This window comes from Impatiens glandulifera, chromosome 2, assembly GCF_907164915.1.
Source record: "Impatiens glandulifera chromosome 2, dImpGla2.1, whole genome shotgun sequence".
Classification (NCBI taxonomy): domain Eukaryota; kingdom Viridiplantae; phylum Streptophyta; class Magnoliopsida; order Ericales; family Balsaminaceae; genus Impatiens; species Impatiens glandulifera.
Window position 1 is genome coordinate 57,871,671 of NC_061863.1, and position 20,311 is coordinate 57,891,981.

Below are 20,311 nucleotides of genomic sequence, written 5' to 3' on the forward strand. Positions count from 1 at the left end.
AAGAAGGCATGCTTTTATTTTTGTGGGAAAGATTATACCTTTCTAGAAGCTGGTAGCTAGAATGTTGAATACTTATCCTTTTTCATACTTGTATAGGTTTAAGATTTATGAGAGAAATAAATATTTATGAAAACTGAAAAGTAGACAATATTTTGAATTGATCTCTTTCTATATAATATAATATAATATAAAATAAAATAAATATAGTATTATTAAGAATAATATATAGTCTTATAATTATAAATCAACGTAACATTACTAGTTCTATAAAATATAATAATTGTTTTCAAATTCCAAACTAAATCCAATCTTTCAACTCAATTTTGATTTTTAATGAGAGTTATGAAGGTGACATGTTACATGTTGTATTAGCCTACGTACTTAAAATAATAATATTAATTAATTAAGAATATTAATTGTGATGAAAATAAAGTATAAACCAAACTTTACCTTTGGAGTAGCTTCTTCGCGTATGAAGCGTGTAGGCGTGTAGCCTTTCCCTTTTTGTTGGTTGACAAAATATATATTTTTTAAATAATTTATGTAAAAATGAAAATATCTTTTGAATCCAATAACAAACCATTACAATTGGATGATAGAAAACAAAAACTTTACAAAGAAAATAAAAATAAAAATGGAGAGAACAAATACAGACACACAGACCTAGGACAGACAAAGTTTCCATCTAACCTTTCGGCATGACATGCTAAGGTCAGCTAGGTCTAGGTGGGCTAGACAAATAAAAAAGTGCACTAATAAATTTGATTATTAACAAAAATTAGTATTTATATAATATTTAATCAATTAAACTAAATTATTGTTATTAATAATGATAACAAATATTATATTTAATCAATCTAATATCAAATATACCTAATAAAATTAAAAACAAAAACAAATTTACTTAGGGCAACCCCAAACCTACACTGCATTTGCAATTCGGTATAAACCTTGACCAACTTTATAATTTTATTTGAAGCAAAAAATATTATTAAAAAAAATTATAGTTGAAATTTATTAATATATATATATATATATATATATATATATAATTATAAAAAAATAAAATATTATTTAATCTAATCAATACCTTAATAAAATATTAAATAAATATTTTAATAAAAAAAAAATTGCCTAAGGCCAACTCCAATTCTTTTAGAATTTTCAAACATGGCCAATATTAAAATAATAGTATTTTAGTCAATTATTTAAAAATAAAGTGTAAATTTATTTTAAATAAATTCTAAATTTAATAATAATAAAATCAATTTTAATAGTTTAGTGACAAATAATCTTATGTAATATTCAAATTCTATCGGATTATATATAACATTTAATCAATTAAACTAAATTATTTTTATTAATAATAAAAAAAAATCAAACAATATTCAAGTTCTATTCTCAATAAAAAAAAAATATTTTTTTTTTATTTATTTTAAAAGAGGTTAATTATAATCCTAAAATAAATATGGTCAAAAAAATAAGAAAAACATAATAATAATAATAATAATGAAACTCATTACGTGAAAATTATTCCATCAAACCTATATCTCTCTACAAAAGTTAGTTTATTTGTGATAGCTTGACTGGATTTAACTGATGATATATCTAATTTTTGTGATGTAATGATTTTGATAAATATATTAATTTATGGTCAAAAGGATAAATAAATTAACGATATGGATGGAGTCTGTTTGAAGCTTATACAAATGGTATAACTAAATACCTACAGTTATTATTTTATTGTAATAAACTTATTGCACATGATCTTGTCTACATTATATATTTGACTCTTCAATTTACACAAACAGAAACAAGTTTTAATGTTTCTATTTTCATATTAAGTGAACTTCTTGAATTTATTTATTATTATTTAAAATTTTAAAAAGTTAATACAATCTCATCACCCACAATTTTAAATTAAAATATTATTATTACAAAATTAAATCTATAATATTTTATCTTTTACAAAAACTCTTATCACTTCAATTATTTAAAATATTTTTTTTGTAACATTTAATTGTAATCAGATTTTCACATTATATCATATGACATTCCTCATCCTCATAATATATATGATTAAATTTCTATTAACTAGTCCTACAATATATATATATATATATATATATATATATATATATATATATATATATATATATATATAATATATATATATATATATATTTGATTTATCAATAATATGTAAATTAGTTAGGCACATGGCTTAATATCCGATAACTTGATTTTCTTGACATTCTATATATTGGCCATTTGTTTATTATAGCAAAAAAATATTCCGATTCCAAATGGCAAATATATTTGCATGTGACCACATGAGTCCAATCGGTCGGTTCCACCAAACAAGGCATAATATATAGTATGGAACATTCAAATTTAATTAATCAAATATTCTTCTTATATATATATACTTAGAAAGGAGTTAGATTTGTTTTTGATATCAATCTCTCTTAAATAATAACGTTCAAATATATATTAAAATTGAGATTATCTTTTTGTTTGATTCGAATTATTATTGTTTTTATCATTTGTGTATAAAGTAAATTTTTATGTCATAACCCAAATCCTATTATTTCTCTGAATTGTATCAAAATGTTTGTTAAATTATTATTAATTTTAATGTAGATTTCATCAATCGTGAAATAAATTGTGAAAACTTGTTCGTTAAGGTAATTTTCTTAATTTGGAAGTAAATAAAAAATATATATTTTAACTATTATTACTGAGTTTTAAATAGAAGCATTATTTATTACTATTTCGTACATCCATAAATATATTACATAAATTTATTTTATTTTCCATTTTTGTACATTTTCATAAAAATAAAGGGTAGTTTTATACTTTAATAAAAAAATACTTTAATTTCAAAATAACTTACATAAACATCCATTTTTATCTTTAACCACTTTGCTTCAGTCACAACCATTGTGACGGTGATATGAACCCAATAAATTGAGGAATCATCATCCTCATTCCCAACAAATGAAAGTGAATTTGTTCATAAATGAAATTAAATGTGCATGTTTATGTAGATTTCTTTCTTGACATATGCAAGCGAATGATTACGAGTAGGCGTCGAATGTGCTTGTACGACCACGATAAGGTTGATGACGCTCGATTCTATTGATAATTTTTGAGATACATGGCTCCAAATAATTATGATGTTGAGAATTAGGAGATCATTAGGTTAAAAATATCGGTAAAATTTTTGAAGATGATAAAAGAACTATCAAACTCATTAGTAATGTAATCAAATATTTGTGAGTCTTTTAGCTTGTATTATACTTATGTAATTTACTTTTCCAGCTTATGTTACACTCATTTATTTATTTTTACAAATTTTATGTATTTATTTTTCTCTCTTTATTGTTATAATTTTATGCTTAACTTAAACTATCATCATCTTTTTTTATTTACTATATTATAAGTGTAAGTTGGATGTGAATGAAGATGTCCAATACTTAAGAATATGTGAACAATTTGAAATAATTTATTTTTGAATATATTTATTTTTCTTACGTAGCTGATCTTATAAATATGAAGAATGGTCAAATTGAATGGTGTTAAAAAGAATAATGGCGATTTCGGCGAAAGATCCAATAGATTGTCGTTTAAGGTTTTTTCCGTTAAAGAGAAGAAAGTTATATATATATAAAGAAGCCCCTGAAGGTTCTGCGCGTGTAAAGTTAGACTGGCAAGTCATTGTCCAAGTACAAATTCGGTCAAAAGTTCACCATTAAAAGCCTTCATCTTCTTCATCTATCTATCTGTATACATTATAAATATATATATCGTATTCTCCACCCAAAATTTGTAAATTTGAGGATTCAAGAGAGAGAGAGAGAAAATGGGTTCATCGAAAGAAGGCAGAGGAAGTAGAATCCTAAGAGGAATCAAGACTCTGTTTTTCTTAATGGCTATGTTATTCTCTCTCTTACTCTGCGCACCGGTTCTTTTAGTCATCGCCGACGCAATCCTCCCGTCGGCACTACTCTCCGCCTCCCTTTCTCCTCAGACCTCTCTCTCTTTTCAAACGATCTACTCTCATTTCAAAACCTACGACTTTCGCTACACTCTTGTCGACGTCCCACTCATCTCCATCCTCCGTTCTGCAATCATTTTCTGTAAGATTTCTAAGACTACTGATCAGATTTAAGATTAATCTTACTCATTTCTAATTGGGTTTTCTTTTTCTGTTTTTGTTATGTTCTGGGTTGCAGGTGTTTACAGCATCTGCGATGGACCGAGTTTATCAAGAGGTCCTTATTTAGGAATCGCAATGGTGTGTTCGATTTCGTCGGTTGTTTTTGTTTCGGTTAAGGCTTCGTTTGTTTTCAGCGAGCCGAGAGGAGGGGGAAGAGATGATCATGCTAGAGCCATGGAGATGGCGATGTTCATAAGTTCATTGATCTTGGCTGTGGGTCATATGGTTGCTGCTTATAGAACTAGTTGCAGAGAAAGAAGGAAACTTCTTGTTTTCAAAATTGACATTGAAGCTGTAAGTTTGTTCATACTCTCTCTCTCTAAATTCGGTCATACGTTTGGCAAGTGGGTAGGGCCAAATCAAATTAAATCTCAAACTCATCGTCCCTTTGTCCCCCTCATGTTTTCAACTGTTTCTTAATCCTTGTTTGGTTTAATCAAAAATGACTTTTCTTACATAAGTCACCCATTTGATTTGATGTATACATGTTTGTTTGACTTTTAAATTTTAAATTATTATTTTTTATTCTAAAAAGGTGGCTTTCTTGTTTACCACAATGAAAAAAGAGGAGGTGGGTATTAATATATATACAAATAATAGCTTAGAAATTCAAAATGATTTAGTTTTGGAGGAATTGTATGACCTACAAAATGAATGTGATGAGCACACAAACATGGAAATGTATCTGATACATTTATTTATTATTTAAACTTGAATTAGAAACAACCTCCCATGTCTCTCTAATATAATAAATTAAAAATAATTCTAACATGGGTTGTGTTATATTGTTCTGTCACAGGTATCTTCAGCATGTAAGAATGGTTTTCCCAAGTATCACAAAATTCTTCAAGAAGAGAGAATCAAAGCAGTTAAAGGCAATTTATGATCTATTATTGGCTTCTTCTTCTTTCTTATTCTTATTGTTGTTGTTAAACAACCCCCTTTACCCATAGCCATATATTAGGCAACTACAATTTTCCAAGCCAAACCCTAAAACCCAACCTTCATTTCAGGTAAAATCATCAATTTCTCTCTAAACTAGCTGTAATTGGGCGGCCAGAGAGGCATTAGTTAGCATTTTAAATACCATATATGTATATACATATACATACACACATCCCATATGGATGTGATACAAAATTTGTACAGCTCATCATTATCAATATATAGTTATTAACTTATTAGCATCTCTTTCTCCTTTCAGTTATTATATCAGCAATCAAAACAAGTCCAGCCTTTTATATAAAGGACTGATAATTAAACAAGTGGCAATCTCAAGTAGAGAGCTTTATAGAAATTCAAACTCCTTCAGCAAGCAAAATAATTCTATTAACATTTCAAAACTTAATTAACGCAAAGAAGAGACCTTTTTACGTATGAGTGTGTATTGTTGATATCTGTCGCAGACCAAAGAACCCTGCATGAAAGCGAATAAAAAAGATATAAGATAAAATAAGATTCTGTAACAGCAAACAAAGCAAAAAACAAAAGAAGAATAAATAAAGCAATATGTAGAACAGCTGCATTACAGGTCATGCTAGCTAATAACAGAGCATTGGAGAAGATCCTGCAACTAATTTAGATAGAAGAGGGGTCCCATTATCACATATAAAGAAAAAAGTTGAAAAGAGGATTATCACAAAGGCTTTCCACTTATCCAGATAAGATTACCACCCAAAATCATTAATTACCAGTAAACCATCAGACTTTTCATTCACACCACTTACACAATTTGTCCATGAGTCAGCCAACTTTATTTCTATAAGCATCAGCAGCTCAAAATACAACACAGATCAAGAAATCCAATGAAAAATCCATAGCTTCAGTTATGTGACAAGAAGATAATATTTTTATGCATATAGTAAAGAAACTGACATTCCCCTCTTTTGAGATTTCTATGTAATTTGCTTGTCTGGACTTTGCATCCTTGGCTTTGCATTGTCACTAGGGTTTTGTCAGCTACTATCAGAGCTGGATTTGACACTTTACAAGGTATATAGCTCAATCAGCTGGGGACCAGTTCCAGACAAGACCATATGTTATTTAAAAGCACTACCAACTTTTATCATTTAATGGCATATGCATCATCCTCAACCTTCTACTGAATATTCTGTAACTTGTTTGGTTATGTGAGGTGAATTATTTCTTATATAATAATATTATTTTAATCTCTAGTTTCATTTATTACAAAATTTCCAGTCCAAAACCACATTAATTTGTTTTCATTTGATATTTATATACTACCATTACAAAAACACCTAAAATCCACATAATACACAATCACCCTGTTAACCAAACATCACCATACATAGTCAAATAACCATAAAACATACAAATAGTGACAAGAGACGCATACACACGTCTCATTTCTTCAATACTAACAATTAATGTCCTCTTGTTTTTGCAACTAGGGTACCAAAACTCAATTTCACAACTTTTTTATTTTTAATTCAAATTATAATGAACTCTGAGCTGAATCTATTTTCATTTAAGTATCATTTATTAGAGAAAACCTCAACATGAGCCAATTCGGTCTCAACTACAGTCGTTTTTAAAAATATACACTTTTTTGGAATTTTCATATGCAATGGAAACTATTATCAAAACGTAACATCACACTAGCAACAGCTAAAGGCTAGAGCTGCAGGTATATTAGAAAGCTTACATTCACAATTGTAGACAAATATTAAGCACCATAGAAGTACATAAACAAGAGGTTAAAAATAGTATTCTTTCAAGCAGATGTGCTAGCTGAGAAAGGTTGTTATGACATACATTGTCCTTCAATCAGTTCTGATACCACCCATGAATGTTCTTGGATCTGGACAATTTCCAGAGAATTGAGCCTGTGAGAAATCAAAACCTGGGTTCTGCAACCAAGATCAGGAATCGGGGATATACTAGTTAGAAACTGAAACAGTAAACAAATCAATAAATTTAACTACCATTAGAATAGTTGTCCTTGTATTATGATACCACAGTTATTGAATAGAAGTAATTTGGATTAAGAAACTAGTTACTGACTGCAACAAAAGAAGCTAAACCTAATTATGATCTAAAACCAAAAATGTAAACAAGGTCCCACTTATTGATGATAATTAAGAACAATAGCAAGACGATTTACACCATCCATTCATGAACAAAAGAAAAGGTAGGAGAAAATGTGAAAACAGAAATTATGCTCAATTATGACAAAATCAAACAAAGATCTGGGTAATATGTAAGAAAGAGACAATTCATAAATACTTCAAGTTCCGCATTCCCTAGTGTTGTATAAAAAAAATTCATTATGAATCTCTATTGTACCACTATACAATAACCATCTCAAAACCATAAGGCAGGCTTCATAAATGTACAGCACTTCTGATATTACACAGGAAATGCTAAGAACAGACAGTATAAATACACTTTATTAAGATTTTGCAAGTGATCTTATAACTAGGTCAATCTCCCTAAAAAGGAAGAAAACATGTTGGGGCTATTATTCTTTCACATGAAAAGCACAAAAGTAAATACTAAAAATTATGTCATTTTACCTAATATTGAATATGCAACTCACAATGGAAGAACAAATCTTCTATGTGAAAAATACTAGATCAAACGTATATGAAGCTTATGGTTTTAGGATGGGGGCATAAAACTGCATATTCAAAATCAGATTGGATTCACAACCGCCATTCTATCACCATATCAGAGTAAGTCTTCTTATCATTAACTTAGATCTAGGCTTTACAATCAACATGCATATGGTGCCATTTTTGCTTACTTAACTACACAACACATTGAAGCTATTATATTGCCATAGGATAAGAGAAGTAGCATTATAATATTGATTCAATAAATTATTAAGCATTAAGCAGCTGGCCTACTATTAATGGCTAATGTCATTCCCCACTTCCAATACATAAGTACGCAGTTTAGAAGCAACTTCTTAGTTCTTAGTTACTTATGTTGTTGCTTTTAAATTTTCATTTGACATAAAGCTCTTTCATACATATATGAACAGCCAAACTCGAAAACAACTTCAAACAATGGTTTCAAATATGCGTTAAAACTAAAGTTGACACAACCAATTACCTTATATAACAGTCTTTTCAAACACCTAGTGCGTCAATCTTAACTAAAAGTGATGAAACCCAACGATAAATAAACTTCACAATATTTTAAAACAGTTAAACTTAGGGGATAATATAAGAAATAGTATAACTTCCTTGCAACTACGTTTTCTAGGTTTTCACATAAGAAATTTCACCAGCTATTGTGCAGAAGTTTATGTAACACTAGTGAGTATATAAGAAACTGTACAATGTATTCTAGATCCACTATAAAAGAAGAAATATATAAGATGGAACCCCATATCATATGGTTTGCAGTATTATTCCATTAAAGATGAAGGGATACTATGTTTTAGACATAAAATTGAGGAGACTTTCTCAAATATTAAACAGTATAATTACGCAGGAATATAAAATCTAAGTTGTAGGGTCGGCTAATTAGTTGACGATATGCACGCTAGCTCCATCCAAGGAAACACAAGCAGTACTATGTACACGCGTTAATCAAAATAGAAGAACAAATTGATTCATTGCCAGTTTATACACATTCGGTAATCCTTCAACAAGAAACAATATCAATCCATAACTATAAATTACAAGAACACAAAGCATAGGATCCCGTCTATCAACAACCATTTTCTTCGACTTACGCTCATAAATGGTGCCACATAATGCAGAATTTAAACCTTACACTTGTTTCAATTGTTTGGAACTCTATAAAAATCCATTTGGGCACATTCTATCCATCTCCTTCACTTGTACGCATTACGCATTTCCCCCTCACAGCCCTAGAGCTCTATAAATATAATCTACTGCCAAATGAGTAATAAACTAAATCAAGGAGACAACCAATAGGTTGCTAGGATGCGTGGATTTGGTTCTTAAAGCCCTATAAGACACAAAAGGCTCAAACAACATGAACCAAAGTAGAAGACAGTTTTTTTACACATATATTTGCCTTGATGAAAAGGCTGAGGATGAAAAGCAGACTTACTTCCTCTTGAAACCTTTGAAGCATTAAGCGCTTCTGCTCAAGGTCAGCTGAATAAGGATCGAGTTGACCTTGACCCAATATTGGTGAAGGCCATGTCTGACCTTTATCTCTCTTTTGCAACGTTATGTGCAAGATTTCATCTTCTGCCACAATTTAAGAGATAACAACTCAATACAACAATACGAACCAGCTAACCCCCCACCCCCATCCTGAACAATCAATCATATAATAAAAAACTTGCCTATCGTCCAAAATGAAGAATCTGTCTTCACAGGACCGTTAAGATCATGCTGCAATGATATGTTTTGAGATGAAAAGTAAGTATATGAGCTAGAAAGACAGAGAGACGAAATCGAATAGAGACAAACATTGAGGTAAGGAGGGCTTCCTTTGATGCCAACTTCGACATGCTTGGACTCAATTTTGCAGTAGAATAACTTCTTGGATACGTTGGGTGGTAGAGTGATGTAGACATTGACCTCTTCTAGAGTCTGATCCCATTCGAAAACCTTCTGTCCTGCAGAAACACAATCACACAAAACTGCTAACAAAGAAACCCTAGAAGAGCAAAGATCAACACTTGCTGACAGACAAACGAAGTACGAGAAAGCAAAACCCTAGAAAGGGGCTAAGAACAGCTGACCTCCGTGAAAAAAGCTGTGAAGCTTCTCGGGAGCCAGTTTTTCAGCCATCTTCTTGCCGGTGCTGTTACAAAGACAAATTCTGTTGTTGTTTTTTTTTATGTTCGGAATTTTGCTCAAACCAGTTTTATAGTCTTTCAAAATTATTAATAAAGATCAATCAAATCTTAAAGTTAAGATATTCTATAACTTAATAAATATCCATAATATTGTTATATCTCTTTATTTTCTCTATGGTATATTTATAAATAGATATATCTAATATTAACCATCGTCATAGGTTCAAAATGTTACAAATACCTAATTATTTATGATTATTAGTTTAGAAAATTATAAAAAAATTATTTTATTGTTGAACTAATTAGGTTTTTAATATGTAAATTGGAATTTTATAATAATTCCATTTCTTAAAAAATATAATTATTTGTGTTGTTATAAATTATTATAATACTCAAAATTATGATTTAACTCATTTTTAGGGGAGGAAATGAGAGCTAGCATGATACCCACAATCATGACTCTCGAGTTTTAGTATCTTAAGTCGATCTTTAGTGGGAGAAATGAGACCGTGGGTTTGCAAACACCATAAAACTTTTTTATAAAAATGTTATCGCTATACTACAACGACTTGTTAAATGAAACAACGAGTTAAGTATGTAACCTGCAAACACTTAACCATTTAATTATGCACAAAATTTGTCGCTTAAAGAGCTTGAACACAAAACCTCGGAGAGTATAAAATATTCCGTTCTTATTACCGCTAAGAAGACTGAAACTCATTTAACTCGTGATTTAACTCGTGATTTAACTCATGTTTTGTATGGTTTATAATGGTGTTTGGTAATAAATATATTATTTAGCAACAAAATGAATTTATATAATATTTTAAATAATTTCATGATAAATATAGCATCTTACTAGTCCTATGTAAGAATTCTCAATTGTAAGTTTCTCCATTTTGTTGGACGATATTTATGTCTCTAATTTGATATTGAATACTAATAAATATACAGTTAAAATAATATCAATAACAATATATTTATTTATTTTTTCATATTTTATAAAAAAATAAATTCATTTCTTTATCCAAAATAGAAAACAGGTATTAAAGAAGTGTAGTAGTATAAGCTCCCTTATATATGATTTTGTTTATTTTTGCTTATACATTAAATTTTTGTTTGAAATAATTTGAATTTTTTTAAAGTAGTGCAAAATGAAGAACATAACTCAAAGTATAATAGTTTTATTTTATGGTCAAAATTTGAACACTTTTGATAACTAATTTCAAACAATTGTTTTAAGGTTTCAACTAGGTTGTATTTTTTATATTTGAATTATAATTTATTTTTGACTAATAAGTTGATTTTGTTTTTAAATAAAATTAAATTCATTCTCACTAAAGGGATAATCGCCATTTTGGTGTAAGTTCCGTCTAACCGGTCGATTCAACTATATTACTGATTTAGTATTACGATATCTTATTTTATATCTTGTAATATCTATCATATTATTTACAATTACTATATAACATTCATACATTTTTCTCTTCTTCAACATCAATATTCTTTATTATATGATTTTGGGCACAATATAAACACATAATATTTGAATATGAAGGAGATAAATGAATAACAATTTTGTCGTCGTCTTAGTCTGTAACATCGTTATGTGAAAATGAAACATAGTAGATGTGTCATCGTTTAAGAATTGAGTTGAAAAAATCATCTTAAGACAAAAAATGAAATTTTTGTCCGCAAAATAGATATACCATGATAAATCTGTGCTTATTTTAGCCACAAATTACCGGGTTTATAACATTTTAAATGGACTTAGTATTTATGATAAAATTTCAAATAAAAATAAATGTATAAAATCAATTTCAAACAAAAATAAATATATAAGATTAATTTTAAATAAAAAAATAAATGTATAATAATCAATTTCAATTCCAATGAAGATTATATATATATATATATATATATATATTTAAAACTTAGTTAAATATAATTAATACAATATAATTATAAATACAAATTAGTTGATAATGATAATTTGAATTTTTTTATATGTCCAACTTATATCTATCAAATGTCTATGTGTGTTATTATTATGAGGGTTATTTCCAAATTTAGCATAGGCTAAATAAAATTTTCAAATATAACATTTTCTCTATGGAAAATGTCTCTTTTGTCCTTAAATTAAAAAAAAATCCACTTTCTCCTTCCCTTCTCCCTTCAGTTTACCGTTTTCACTTTCCCTTCCTCTCCCTCTTTTCAACCCCTTTTCAACTCCCCCCTCCCCGAAGACGACCGATCCAACCGAAGTCGACCGATCCAGTCCTCCCTCTCCCCGACGACGAAAAGCCCCCTAAACATCCACCTCTCCCCGACGACGATCCAAACCCACGTAACCCTTCCTCTCCCCGACCCCCGACGAGCCCCCGACGAGCCCCCGACGAGAAGCATAACGACTATCCATTAAAGGTGAGTTTAAGGTTTTATCTTGCATGGATTCCCGTTTTTTATCCGAGTTTTCCCGTTTTCTATTATTTATGTTCCATGCATGCTGAAATGGAAGAATGGTTTAGGGTTTATTGTTTAGGTTTAGGTTTATTGGCTGACTGAATCGTTTTGGGTTTAAAATGCATCTGTCGAAAGTTGTTGCAGGCTGTCGATGGCGACGATGCATCTGTCGCAGGCGGAATATACTATTCGCCTGCGACAGATGCACAGTCGCCTGCGACAGATGCACAGTCGCTTGCGACAGATGCAAAGTCGCCTACCACAAATTTTTTATTTGTTTTAAAGAAGTGGTATTTGATTTTATTATTTTGACATAATGTTTTTTTGCAGATGGCACCAACCAAATGCAAAACCAAAACGGTAATTGAGAACTTTCCTGACTGTGTTTCATGGAAATCCACTTGCACCTGCTTGTTAAAGACGAAGGACAAGTTTAATCACTTTGGTCTTATGGAAAGGGCTATGAAGACTCAATTTCAGTATCTATTGAAAGCCCCCGACTGTAATTTTCTCAGGAACAATAATCCATCAGATGTTGATGAGAAAAAACAGCTCCAATTCGAAGGGAATAACTTTCATAGTCAATGGTCAGCACCTGTACTGGGGCATGAAGGAATATGCCTTGGTGACAGGCCTAAATTTTGAAAGATTTCCTGTGATCGAAAACTGACACGTTGAAGAATGTCCACCCCTAGTCCATATATATTTTACAAACCAAAGATTTTTTTGTTGACTTCACCACTTTAAGGATAAAATGATTAGACATCGCATGTCTATGCAACCTCAATTGTATTTCTTTTTTGTTATCAAAAAACGTACCCACTTCCAATGCATTTTCAATTAATGGAGCAGGTGTTTCGATCTCGAGTGGTTCATATGAGAAGTAGTGTTTGGTTCCATTAGTATGCCTGAATGTTTTCCTAACATGAGAAGTGCTTGGTTGACTTGGGAAGACATCTTGCTGCTCAAAAACATCTTGCTCCTCACATACATCTCGCTGCTCAAAAACATCTCGCTGCTCACATACATCTCGCTGCTCAAAAACATCTTGCTGTTCAGATACATTTTGTTGCCTTGAGAATACATCTTGCTGCTCACATACATCTTGCTGCTCACATACATCTCGCTGCCTTGGGAAGTTATCTTGCTGTTCAAATATGTCATTTTCTGGTTTTCACTTTGTTGAGTTGAATGTATTGATTTCTCTACTAAAGAGACACATAGTGGGGCGCGATGATTGGGCAGTGAAGACGAGAGTTCTTGTAAATAGAACGCCACATCGCTATCTCCATTGATTATTGTAGGAGGAGAATTCATCATTAACATATTATACTTCACTTTGAACACTAAGTCATATCTTAATTTGTCCACACCAATAGAATTATAGACAATTGAAACTAATTCTTCATATGTAGCATTTCGGGGTACATTCACACCACGACATGAACTTGAGACAAAAGAACTAACACCACCATCATCAGTTTTGCAGTCTCCATCAAAGAGAAGAAAAACACTCACATACATGTGATCTGCAATTGATAAAAATTCATAGAAGTCAGTGCCCAGTCAGTGTTAATTGCAGGCGGAAAATGCATTTTCCGCTTGCGACAGATGCATCATCGCCTGCGACAGATGCATCGTCGCATTCGTCGCCTTCGTCAGATGTATATTTCACCGTAAAACCAATCAACCAAACTCTAAAACCATTCATCCATGACCTAACCTACAACCTAGACTCTAAACGACGAAACCCTAAACATTCTTCCATTTTCCGCGATAAAACGACGAAGGCAACGGAAACGAAAACAGAAAACTAACCTAAATGTTGAAGACGTTCTGGTTCCTAAATGTTGAAGACGTTCTGGTTTTGTTGATGAAGGATCGTTCGTCGTAGGCGATGATGAAGGACGTTGATGAAGGATGAAGGGGGAAACGTTGATGAATGACGTTGGTTGGTGGAGAGGGAGGGAAATGGGGGACAAGAAACTGAAAGTGCCACCGACATTTTAATTTTTTTTTTATTATTTTTTTTAATTTAAGGGCAAAAGAGACATTTTCCATAGAAAAAAGATTATATTTAAAAAATTTATTTAGCCTATGCTAAATTTAGAAATAAGCCTCTCTCTTATGAGGGTTATCTCATCAAATTTCCAGTTTTTATTCTCTAATATGTTTTAATATTAATATTATACTTACTTTAAAAATTCCTTTAATATAAATTGCTCAAAAATTCTTAAGACATTTTATACTTGTATACCTAAATTATATTTTATATAAATTTAATTTATGTTTATTAAAAAATATATGCAGTTATATATATATATATATATATTTTTTAAATTCATCCAATTTTATTTTTTTCAAAAAATCCATTAGTTATATTTATAATGAAAAATTATCATTTTCCCCCTTCTTCTACTTACTTCTCCTTGTCTTAGCGAAACGAAACCTAATAGTAGTAGCAGGTATTGTTAGTTCATGCATCATCATCATCATCGCCCATAAGCAGAAGAGCTGCTGCTGCTTCCTTAGGACAACGAAAGTAAGAGTAATACAAGATGAGATTTAATTTTGATTTATCGGATGCGGCTGCCGACGGCGACGGTTCAACCCTAAACCACTCCTCTCCTTCCACCACCACCACGCCAGAAATGCGTCAAGTCGAATGGCTTCCACTGCAGGACCACCCAATCTTTGCCTCTATGGCCTCCTCTTACACTGAAGCTGCCTCACCTGACTCCTCCGCTTCCCGGACGATAATGAATCTCATGACATGGGACGGTTCTTCTCGTCTTTACGTCTGGGACTCCCATCACCACTGCCTTCACCGTATCTCCGTTCGCTTAGGCGAACCTCACCCTAGCTCTGTCATTGCCGCTTCTCCATCTAAGGTTCCCCCCTTCTTTTTCTACTCTATAGATTCAAATCACAAAACACTCATTGCCTTCAATGCGGATGAGATTATCCAGACAAATGGAAATTACTTCCTGTTCTACCCTATGTAGCCTTTGCAATGAAATTCCCGAGCCTCTTTTTCCAACAAATGTAGCATGTATATCATTTTGTTCTCGTCTTGTAAATTTACTTGTTTTAATAATATCATGATTTGGTCAATTCCATGGTGTAATATACATTACTTTAAATGTGTAGCTTATACCAATTGTTTTGTAGGTTTTACAACCAGATGTGCAGCTGAGCTTTGTAGTTAATAAAGTATCAATTAATAGGAATGGATCTGCCATGCTGCTGATTGGCCCAAATGGTTTACATGTCATGTATCTCAATGCAAATGTTTGCAGGTATTACTCTGTTTGCATTGTCAGAGTTGTAAGTTTCTCTGTGAGGGTTATAGCTGGTTGTTGATTCTATTTTGAGATGTCAAATGTCTTTATGGAATCATGCTGAAAATTAACAATGTTCTTGCATTTCTATACCCTTAGAAATATTGGATGAATTTCTTCCTAGTATTTGGTCATAGATACGCATTACTAATTTTAGTTTATGTTTTGTGTTCTCTTTTTATTGTCTAATTTAACTCATGACAGTATTGATTTACTTTAGTTGATTGCTAGATTTTATTATCCATTATCTGATTAACTAGTACTGTTGTCTAAATTTGAGACTGAAGAAGCCCTGACTTTTCCCCCTGGTTTGGTTTGGACAAATCTAATGAAGTATTGGTATTTACACATTGTACTTGTTCTATTCTCTATGCTCTAATGACGATGTTCAGGACAGGAACTAGTTTTAGACATATATATATATATATATATATATTTAAATATCACATTTCTATTCCCTCCTTATGTACAGGATATTTTTGCATAATCTTTCTTTTGCTCCCTGAGCTGCAAAACCCCCATGCTTTTGTTTTCTGTTTTGTAGGACTGTTTCAATTGGCGTGGAAATTTATCTCTGCACCAACAGCGCTATTCGAACATTACAGATCTCATGGCACCCTTATAGTGAAACTCATGTTGGAATCCTGTCTTCTGATTCAGTTTTCAGGTAGCTGTCACATTGATCTCTTACCTTTTTTCTTGTGTGCAGTGCATGCATTAATCTCATTAGTCATTACTTATCCAGGGTTGATTAGAATATGTTCTTTTCTCATTCTTTGCTAAAAACATACTGATGTTTGAATAAAGTGTTTTTCACTTCTTCTAAAAGTCATGAATATCAGATATTGGGAGTTATCCTTTGATCTTAATGGTGGTTTTCTGACTGTTCAAAGAGATGATTCCATAGTGTTCTGTATATTGTAGTTTTTATCTTCTCTCAATTTGGGTTTTACAGTTGCTTGTACACCTGACATCTTTCCACAAAAAAAAAAGAATTGTGGGACTTATTATTGTTCAAACTTGGAGAGAACCGGAATGAAATTGATATCACATGATGACCTGAATCAGATTTTTGAGCAAGATTAATTTGCTATTTTTTAGATTCCCTAATTTTTTCCTGGAGATACATATTTTGTTAAAAAAATATATGCAAGGTTAGCTTCTTTGGGTTGCCAATATCAGCATTGTTAGACTGTAGAAAATCAAAACCAGGTAACTTTTTTAGAGATGCTCTTGAGATCTTCTTAGTATCCTGCTCTTCTACAATAAGTTTTTATTTCTTTCTTGTGGCTTAGTGAACCAATACCTTCAAGTAAATGTGAGAAACTATTGTTCTCATTCTGATTATTTTTTCTAAGATAATTCTTTGTTGATTACAATTGCCATGCTTGCAGATTTGACTAATAATTTGCCGTGTTTCCAGGATTTTTGACCTGTCTTCATCTTTTGAGAAGCCTGAACAGGAGTATTACTTACAACCTGTGGGATCAAAGAGATTGCAGACTGCATCATCACTCTGCCCCGTAGATTTCTGTTTTGGCGGTGACCATTTATGGGACAGGTTCAGTGTATGTTCAATAGGATCTTGCAAATTATGTTTCATGCCTTTGGCACATTTTCCTTTCCTGGTGATCTTGCTTTTCGTAACTGCAAACCAATGTTTCTGTTTGCAGGTTTTCATTTTATTTAGTGATGGCTCCATCTATGTCCTTTGTCCAATTGCTCCCTTTGGAAGGTAACAAAAAATTCTTATATACTGAATGTTATTGGGTTGTCATATTGCAGTAGTTAGCTTCATAATCGAGTATTGGTTATGCAATCTCGGTCCTCTCTATTATACAACTGCACTAGCTTTTTGTTTAAATTCATTAGTTAAACGAATGAATATCAGTTTTCTCTTTATTTCAGTGTGTACAAATGGGAGTCAGTGTTGGAATTGTATAATGATGCTCAAACATTAGGGCTTAAATCATCAAACACAAAAGCCGTAAATAATTCTAATATGGCGATACAATGGCTGGAAGCGACGTTTCCAGAGTTGACTCGTTTGGCAACGGGAGGAAACTCACTCGTACTTAAAGCCGAGCCATATGCTTTATTTGATGCTACGGTTTCTTTGCAGGTGACATAATGCGTTTTTTTCTTCACACTGCTTCAGATCTTTGTTTAAGAGCATACTTTTGTTTCTACATCTATTTGGTAATCATAGGGTCCTCTCCCAAGACTATGCAATGGAGGAGAAGATTCAGAAGCTTCTGCCAAAGAGTGTGAAGGGCGAGCCGTCAGTTTTTTGTATAATTTAGTCTGCAAGGACACTGTTTTGGTTACTGCATGGACAGGTGGTCAACTCCAGATACATGCTTTAGCCGATGAAATACAGCCAGTTTGGTTACATGGTAATCCTCCCCATCTCAACGTCGATTTTTTCGATCGAATTCTCGGCATAGCGATGATATGTGAATCAGTCCCTGATAAGAAACTGACCGTGAAGCTTCATCAGCAATCTCAGGATACTGTTTGGTCAGGACAACCGCCACCATTGCTAAGGCTGGCTATGGTCGACTTAGCTCTTCCAAAAAACAGAGGAAGCAGTTCCACTATTTCCATGTTTGTGGATCCTCTTATTCCCGAAAGAATGTATTCGGTTCATGGTGGAGGTATAGATTCTATAGTGTTGCATTTCCTTCCTTTTACTAATCAGGCGACTGGAAAAGACGAGGGCATGAGAACTCCCTCTGTGCATCCCATTCTTAGTACTTGCAAAGGAGGATCTTCTGTCCACGCTCCACTATGCGGTTTCATTGCATTATGGGACTCGTTTGGATATTCATGGATAGCTGCGTTAACACCAGCTAGAGAATGCGTTGTGCTTGAGATGAGGACATGGGATATACTGCTCCCATTACATGTTGATGGAGAGGAAAGAAATAGGAGCGAAGAATCGAAAGAAACAGATGTGTCGTTTCTTATTAGCAAAGAGCTCCTTGGTGGCCCTAGAACGATTCTTCTTCCTTCTGTATCACCGAATCTACCTTCTATAACAGCAGATTCTATTGAAGGTAGATCTAAGCTTCACCAATACTTCAAGCTTTTTCATGAGAATTATGTGGAGTATGCACATAAGGTAAGAATGAGTATGATCTTCTTGATGAGATGGCTGCTAAAGAAAGATGTTAAATTACATGGATGTTTTTTTTCTAGGTTTACTTTGAACTGAAGCATCATGGACCTCAAGTGAAGAAAACAATTGAGGATTTACAAGGCCGATTAAGCAAAGCTCAACACAATATTTTAAAAGTTGAAGAGAAACAGGAAAAGCTTGATAGCCGCATTGATATGGCAATTCAAGCTCATGTCAAATTGGAAGAACGATTGCTAAGTTTAAGAAACTTGCCAGGGATCCTCAAGAAGCCGTTGTCAAAAGCAGAGAGAGACTTCAAATTCGAGCTAGGTAAAGTATAAATCTCCCAAACTAGTGTTACATTTTGATTCTGAAAACACTTCCACATATTGCATTATTATGGTAGATGATTAGGCAGAAATGTAAGCAGCCAACGAATATCCAAATACAGACCCAAATATTCTGTAAATTGCGCCACCTTCAAACATCTCCCACCAATGATCCAACATTCCAATTACCATGAAATTTGAAGATTAAGTTTAGATTTTCCTAATGAAACAAATAGAGCCTAAATCAAACCTAGCCAGACTGTATTCTACTTTTTATTTGCTATAAAAATGAGGATCCATATTATTTTCTATATCCTCATTTAGATGAATTTTTTAAGACACGCTTAGCTCAGTGATTAAGCATTCATTAATTAATTTCATTGTTGCAGACCAATTCAGTGGAGTTGAGTTGGATGCTGTTCGTTCTTCTGTTGAAGCATTGAATGGAAGATTGAATAGGTACAAAAGCTCACTGAGGCGCAATCCTTCCACGGTGCAACAAAGGCTCCTCTCTGGGAGGAGAAAGAACCAAGCCCTGGATGACCAAATCTCTAGTCTCAGATCCTCCATCACAAAACTGTCGCTACTCAATAACGAGAACACAGAGAAGGTTAAGCTCATTGACTCGACAATTATCGATCGCGAGAAGAAGTCCATTGAGTAAAAGGAGAAAGGCACATGCAGCTAACTATCTGTATGTATTATGTAATAATTTCAAACTACCTATTACGAATTTGATCATATTTTATGGATATTCTGTATCTTGATTAATGTTTTGGCCACCATACTATAACATTAGTATTGTAAGGGATTATTTGTTTTGAATTATGTTCAGAGCTTTGTTTTTTTATTCAAATGTTAAAATATGTATAACATTGAATATTCTTGTCGTAATATAGAATTTTTTAATGCATATTCGGCCGAACTAGTAGAAAAAAAAATTAGATCAGAACCAAAAGGTAAATTAAATCACTATTATTTATATTTTTTAACCGAAAAACAAAATGTTATAAAATAATTATTATACCAATTAAAAAATCACATTATTATAATTTACATCATTCTCAGAAAATAATCTTTAATTAA

General features: G+C 32.1%; 3 protein-coding genes across 4 annotated transcripts; 2 read left to right on the plus strand and 1 right to left on the minus strand.

Moving 5' to 3' along the window:
* Window positions 1-3,825: 3,825 nt before the first annotated feature.
* Window positions 3,826-5,425, plus strand: LOC124926687. Its single transcript, XM_047466963.1, has 3 exons — window positions 3,826-4,142; window positions 4,239-4,516; window positions 5,022-5,425. The coding sequence occupies exons 1-3, from the start codon at window positions 3,866-3,868 to the stop codon at window positions 5,106-5,108; spliced, it is 642 nt and encodes a 213-aa protein (XP_047322919.1). The 5' UTR covers window positions 3,826-3,865; the 3' UTR covers window positions 5,109-5,425.
* A 30-nt stretch (window positions 5,426-5,455) lies between these two features.
* On the minus strand, window positions 5,456-10,049 carry LOC124926688 (nudC domain-containing protein 2). 2 transcript variants are annotated; one of them, XM_047466966.1, is made up of 6 exons: window positions 9,915-10,049; window positions 9,640-9,788; window positions 9,513-9,561; window positions 9,272-9,414; window positions 6,998-7,092; window positions 5,456-5,639 (listed from the first exon to the last, which is right to left on the minus strand). In XM_047466966.1, the coding sequence occupies exons 1-5, from the start codon at window positions 9,961-9,963 to the stop codon at window positions 7,006-7,008; spliced, it is 477 nt and encodes a 158-aa protein (XP_047322922.1). In that variant the 5' UTR covers window positions 9,964-10,049; the 3' UTR covers window positions 5,456-5,639; window positions 6,998-7,005. The 2 variants fall into 2 exon arrangements, with proteins under 2 accessions (XP_047322922.1, XP_047322920.1); XM_047466964.1 differs by lacking the exon at window positions 5,456-5,639 and having other exon boundaries at window positions 6,818-7,092.
* Window positions 10,050-14,873: 4,824 nt separating this feature from the next.
* Window positions 14,874-20,138, plus strand: LOC124925816 (nuclear pore complex protein NUP88). Its single transcript, XM_047465926.1, has 9 exons — window positions 14,874-15,325; window positions 15,606-15,733; window positions 16,320-16,442; window positions 17,199-17,343; window positions 17,449-17,510; window positions 17,684-17,897; window positions 17,985-18,899; window positions 18,977-19,226; window positions 19,615-20,138. The coding sequence occupies exons 1-9, from the start codon at window positions 14,993-14,995 to the stop codon at window positions 19,887-19,889; spliced, it is 2,445 nt and encodes an 814-aa protein (XP_047321882.1). The 5' UTR covers window positions 14,874-14,992; the 3' UTR covers window positions 19,890-20,138.
* Window positions 20,139-20,311: the final 173 nt, after the last annotated feature.